The sequence below is a fragment of the Cebus imitator genome, unplaced genomic scaffold (genome assembly GCF_001604975.1).
Source record: "Cebus imitator isolate Cc_AM_T3 unplaced genomic scaffold, Cebus_imitator-1.0 Scaffold134, whole genome shotgun sequence".
In the NCBI taxonomy this organism is placed as follows: domain Eukaryota; kingdom Metazoa; phylum Chordata; class Mammalia; order Primates; family Cebidae; genus Cebus; species Cebus imitator.
Genome location: NW_016107449.1, coordinates 5,269,534 through 5,275,933, shown reverse-complemented (window position 1 = coordinate 5,275,933; position 6,400 = coordinate 5,269,534). Strand labels below are relative to the sequence as shown.

Genomic DNA, 6,400 nt, shown 5'->3' with positions numbered 1-6,400 from the left:
CTTAAGAGTTCCCTTCTTATCGTTTAGTAAATTCTTCCCAGTCACCTGCGTTAATACTGTTAGTCCTAGAGCTTTTCTCCTCTTCACAATGCTTTGCTTAAATCCTGCCCTTCTAAAAAAAGAAAAGAAAAGAAAAAGCTGTTGAGGTTGTTTTATTTTTAGGGAGGAAAAAGAATTCCTTATCTATCTATAGCGTCATCCTCTGTAATATGTGAAAATATCCAGTTAGTGAAAGACTTAAGAAAAACCCACAAGAAATTATTAAAGTTTTACTATTGAAAGGATTTATTTTGGTGGAGTTGAGTGTGGGAGATAAATGAATCTTTAATGAATCTTTATGTTCTCCTATTAGAGAATAGCTTTTTCCTTCAAACTTTCACACTGGCACATGCTTGTTATAACTTACCTTAGGAACATAACAATTATTTTCGTATGCATACATGCAACATAAATGGATAATTCTAGAAGACTGTGATTAAGTGACTTGCATTCTGACCTGTTTTCATCCCACTCCCTGACTTGTGGATGAGCCAAAGGCTTATTATTAAGATGATGTTCTCCTGCTCACTCATTAGACAGACCTGTACTTGAGATGTGATCTGACACCGCAGCAGCTGATGCTGGCTGGTCCGGGGACTAAAGCAGTCAGGCTGAAAACAGAACTGCCTTTTATCTTAACAGCCCTATTTTCTTCTGTCCTCTTAACACTGTATGCTATTTTCAAGATAAAATTTTAGTAACATTATGAAGTAGCTTTTATTCCCTTGGGTGAATAAGACATTTGCATATTTAATAATAAATTTGCTTACTAAAGGTCCTTTTAGGGGAAAACAGTCTTAAAAATATAGTTCTAGTCCTTGAGCAGTGAACAAAGAAAAGATGTGCTTCAGAAACACAGTCCAAGCTAAAGGAAATAAACTCTCAGATCAGTTAATGCACTCAAATGTTTTTAGCTTGAGAATGTGAGCAACACATCAGCAAATATACTCATGCTTGTGCTACTTTTCATTACTTAGCATAGAGTTACCTTAGGTGTTTCTACCCATGCTCTAAACCAAGAGTAAGTTTAACAATGTCAGCAATGTTAAGTAGACACTTTTTTTTTGAGGTGGAGTCTCGCCCAGGCTGGAATGCAGTGGCACGATCTCGGCTCACTGCTACCTCTGCCTCCCACATTTAAGTGATTCTCCTGCCTCAGCCTCCCAAGTAGCTGGGACTACAGGCACCTGCCACCATGCCCGGCTCACTTTTTATGTTTTTAGTAGAGAAAGGGTTTCACCCTGTCAAGTCAGATGGTCTTGATCTCCTAACCTCGTGATCCGCCCGCCGTGGCCTCCCGACATTTTCTACTATAGCACACTCGGAGATGTTTACTGGTAATCTAGGTAGAAATAACTCCACTGTCCACTAAGTTTGGGAAAGAATACAGCAACACTGCTACTGGAGATACATAATGTACAGAAGCCTAACTATAAAGGGATTTGACTAATGAGACTTAAGTCTTAGTCCAGAGTTTCCCAAATTTATGTGAACATGGGACATCATTTTTTGTAGCACACATGTAAACAAGCCATTATTCTTTAAACAAGCTATTACGAAGCTCTACCACTCTGGAGAACTGATGAGTGCCTAACTGAAATTAGACTAAATTATTCTTGGTAAACAATGTTTTCTGAACCTTGTTCAGAAATATAATCACTGCAAATTATTTTCCAAGTAATGTTCTAAAAAGCACTTAATATAACTGGCCACTAGTAGAAGACACGGTAAATTAATCCATTCACATTCAATTCTACAAGGAATGTAACTATTTTTAAAAGTGGCTTAGAACGTAGCCGGGAGTGGTGGCTCACGCCTGTAATCCAAGCACTTTGGAGGCCAAGGCAGGCGGATCACCTGAGGTCGGGAGTTCAAGACCAGCCTGACCAACATGGTAAAACCCTGGCTTTAAAAAAAATAATAAAAAATAAAAAGTGGCTTAGAACAAACATTTTACTGAGCACTTACTATGCACCAGGTATATTCCTCTTATAATATAATCTTCAGAATGAGTTGCCGTAAGTATTGGCCCATTTTATGAGGAAAATGAAAATTAAGTTACATAATCACGAATGGCAGGGCTGGGAAATGAACTCAAGTCTGTGACTCTGAAGACATGACGAAGTTACACATTTCAGATGAATGCATAAACTATGGTTATGATACGAAAAGTTATTATAGAATGTAACCGAAAAGCTAAAAAAAAAAAAAAAAGGGCTCAAAAGTCTGCGAGTTCACCCAAAATAGATGCTAAACGTTATCTTAATTACATTTCCTAATGCATGATGTGTACAGATGTTAGAAAAGTTTGATCTCAGTTGGAAAAAGAAATCCAGCAGTTAAAAAAGTCCTTTACTTGCAATCCCCACCACTAGATAACCCAAGGGCATTTAAAAAAATAATTTTAAAAAGTAGCTATCAAAGATACCAATCAATTTCTTACTGGTGAAATATATAAGAACTTCCGGGAGTCACAAAAGTTCCAAACAATTAATTTATAAAAATAACAAAACATTTGTCAATATGAAAAAGATCAGGATTCACTCTCATCGACATCCTCATCTGGACTGTGCTCAGCATCCTCCTTTTCCTGCTGCTGTTTCTTCCATAGTTTGGCCATGGCCAGGAGTTTGAGGTTAGGTTGGTTGGCAGCATCTTCTGGAAAGATGTAATCAAAGTATTCTTCCCAGCCTGCATCGGACTATAGAAATAAAACGATTAAAAGATAAGCAAACATGTGGCTGATATACTCACATATCAGAGTGAAGAATCTTTATTAGAAACCCCAAGTTCAACTTACCTCCATTTTACAAAACAACATCGAAGTCTACTATGGAAAGAACAAGGGCTGGGTCTGAAAGACTGGGAGTGAGTAAGCAGCGACTGCAGCTCAGTGAGAACTGAAGAACTGGTAGAAAAAATTCTAAAACTCTAAGCACAGCTCCTCTATAGCCAACCAAGGTGTTGAGTGTCTCCAACTCCATTGTGCAGTCTTACATTTAAGGAAATGTTCGACCATTTTTATAACATTCTTCCAGTAGAAAAGCCATACGTCTGTGCATTATTATTCCAACTCCCTACCGTCCTGTCCTCACCTCCTATCAGTCACTGATCTCACTTTCCAAATACTGTTCTAACAGGCCCTGTTCTAGTTCCACCTTCCATGTCTTATTCGGCTTATAAAAACTGCCTCCTGATGGGTCTTCTTTTTCCAATCTAAGCCCCTTAAGTCTGCCAGTAGGAGATGCCAGCAATCTGGTCACGCCATTTTATGCAAAACAGCCTTCACTGACTCCTAACAAACCCCTTCTTATCACCTTCAAGCCTTCTCTGGATTAGCTCCTATCTGAAAATTCAGAGCCAGCTTCCTCCATGCTGACTTCCTATTTAATGCTCTAAAAATATCACACTTCATGTAGTTCCCAGACTCAACCATCACCAAAACACCTTTGCCAACCCCTTCCCATCGTCCACTTCTGACTGGACCATAGGCTCTACCCTGTGTTTCCACAACAGCCAGACTGCAACCATCTCCTACTCCAGGTGGTGTGCTTCCATTTTAACAATGTACTTATGCCACTTAAAAGTACAAATTTCAAAGTCAGATGTGTTTCTACTCATGTGATGTGAAAGGAACACTCCCAGGGCAGAGTTCTTACCCCATCGTCAGCCTGGACCTTTCTTCTCTTCTTGACTTTCTCTGGCATGAGTTTGTCTACTCTCTCCTTATCTGATGCTGTTCCAAATTCTTCTTCAAAGCTTCGCCAAGATTCCAGCAGCATAAGCCTCTCTTCCTTTTCTTCACAGTTTCGCATGCTTTTGTTGGCTTCTTCATAAATTTGTCTGCATTTAGCCAAACTTCCTTCTTTTCCTGAAGACAACTCAAACTGAGCAAAGCTGATCCATACCTTTAAAAAAAGGTATTATTGAACCAAATTAACCATGTCACTCAGAAGACAATAATGTAATAATAATAATAAAGTGAATTCCCAGTTAATGACATCTGAAAGTAATGCGTTCATCACTAGTGTTTCACAGATCAAAACAATGAATATATGCTTACATATAAACACTGAAGCAATTTATTTCTACATTCTACAATTAAATGTCTGACACAGTCTTAAAATTGTAAAAAGAGTTCAACTTTTTTTTCAATCTTGTGATACCCAAGCTATTCACATGCAGATTAAACAATGACCTGGTATAAACTCAACATTTCAAACATTCCCAAGTCCTCTGAGACTCACGTTTCTCTTAAAAAGCAAGGAAGTCATTAAACAAAAGAAAAAAAAACCCAAACACTTAAAATACAAGAAATACAGTATTTTCTTCAGGACAGATTCAAACAAAATGAAAGATCATCTACAAAGGAAGAATACCTTGACATGCTGCGTCCGTTGAAGCAACCGTCGGTAAAGGTTTCGTGTTCTTTCCGTTTCTTCCTGCTCAATTTCAAAATCAATATATGATTTCCAAAGCACCTAAGAAAGACAAGTTAATTGGTCGGTCTTGACATTTACAAAGCAGCATGCCACCATCTAAAGCACAGCTTAGGTATCACTCTAATCTACATCTAGAAACAAGGGATTTTTACTGAACAACTAAAGAACACAAGTGGGTAAGATAAATAACACTGGTAAGCTGGCCAAAACTTGGCTAGAATTCCAGGTTACAGAAAAAGGGCATTGGATTCAGTCTTAGAGATTCTCGAAGTTTTTCAAATGCTTATCAAGAGCTAAGAAATTTGCCAGGCATCTCCCAGGTACTCTGTCATATTCCAGCCATGTGCAATTGAGCTTCCAGAGAGAAGACAGGCCCAGGTTTAGCCAGTGGGCACCTGTTCAGTGAATGCTTGTTGAGTTGACTCTGAACAGGTACCCACTGGCTCAATGCAGCCTGGCAGGGCATAAGGATGAATAAACTGTGGCCTGGACACTTGAGAGTTGGCATTCTGGGTAGAGGAGCCAAGGACAACTGACGAAATCAGTGATACACAAAGCCCTGACTTAATGTAGTCAGGGGGCCAAAACATTAAATGCAGGGTCATGTTAGTGCATGAGATCAACAAAAAATGGCTGGGTGAGTTCTACAGCTCCTGTGAGATTAACATTGGTCCTGGCTGTGGTTTGGTGTTATCTTGTGGGTCAAGCTTAACTACTGAAGGCAGGAGAGCACTTTCAGGACAGTGACAACAGTAGTTGCAAGGATATCGCGGTTTAGAGAATACAGGGATGTACAGTTCCCACCTCCACCCTCCTTGTTCTCTGAGTGGGCCAGCCTGCTGGCTACTTCTTTGCCTGGCCTCTTCCCCAGCCCCTTTAGGCTTCCCTGTTGGAGAAGGGGAGTCACCCAACCCCATGATATCCCAAGTCATCCTCGTCATCATCGTAGATGTCTACTGTGCTCTGGTATCTAACTAGAGGGTTACTTCCCCTGTCCCCCGCATCCTGCCTTTCCACCTACAAGCCTAATCTGAGTAGAAAAGACTAGTTAGTTAGATCATCTTTATACTCTAAAATACACCTATATTTAGACGGTCACCTAAAGTAAGATTAAACAAGTATCTCAAACCAAATTATATTTGACTTGAGAGCTCACCTCTGGCATGTCTAAACGTGGCTGACTGATGGCTAATTCATAGATTGCCCGTGCTCTGTCAATATCACCAAGGATTGTCTCTAATTCAGCAAATTTAATCCATGAGGTACAATTTTCAGGTCCAAATTCCAGGAACTTTTCATAAAGCTTCCGGCATCTGTCAAATTCTCGAAGCTGTAGCTCCAATTCTATGTAAACTTTAAATAATTTGTTCTTTGGACATTTGCCTATGGAAGTTCCCTGGAAAATAAAATAACCAGACCACTGTGATACTGTAGTGGATTCAATTTGTGCACAGTTATTGCACTGCCCTGAAGCCTGTTCTCTGCTGAGGAAGATTCTTTTTTTTTTTTTTTAATTGCATTTAAGGTTTTGGGGTACATGTGAAGAACATGCAAGACTGTTGCATAGGTACACATGTGGCAGCGTGATTTGCTGCCTTCCTCCCCATCACCTATATCTGGCATTTCTCCCCATGCTATCTCTCCCCAACTCCCCATCCCCCACTGTCCCTTCCCTAGTTCCCCCCAACAGACCCCAGTGTGTGATGCTCCCCTCCCTGTGTCCATGTGTTCTCATTGTTCAACACCCACCTATGAGTGAGAACATGAGGTGTTTGATTTTCTGTTCTTGTGTCAGTTTGCTGAGAATGATGGTTTCCAGGTTCATCCATGTCCCTACAAAGGACACGAACTCATCGTTTTTGATGGCTGCATAATATTCCATGGTGCATATGTGCCACATTTTCCCTGTCCAGTCTATC

General features: G+C 40.0%; 1 protein-coding gene across 1 annotated transcript in view; it reads right to left on the bottom strand.

The window, feature by feature from the left end:
* Positions 1-1,435: 1,435 nt before the first annotated feature.
* The window catches only part of CRNKL1 (crooked neck pre-mRNA splicing factor 1), a 17,481-nt gene continuing 12,516 nt past the window's right edge, over positions 1,436-6,400 (bottom strand). The window contains exons 11-14 of the mRNA XM_017541512.2: positions 5,638-5,877; positions 4,419-4,520; positions 3,699-3,947; positions 1,436-2,740 (exon numbers count right to left, since the gene is read on the bottom strand). Of these exons, the coding sequence (XP_017397001.1) occupies positions 2,573-2,740; positions 3,699-3,947; positions 4,419-4,520; positions 5,638-5,877 (759 nt within the window). The 3' untranslated portion in view covers positions 1,436-2,572. The remainder of the gene's footprint in view (positions 2,741-3,698; positions 3,948-4,418; positions 4,521-5,637; positions 5,878-6,400) is intronic.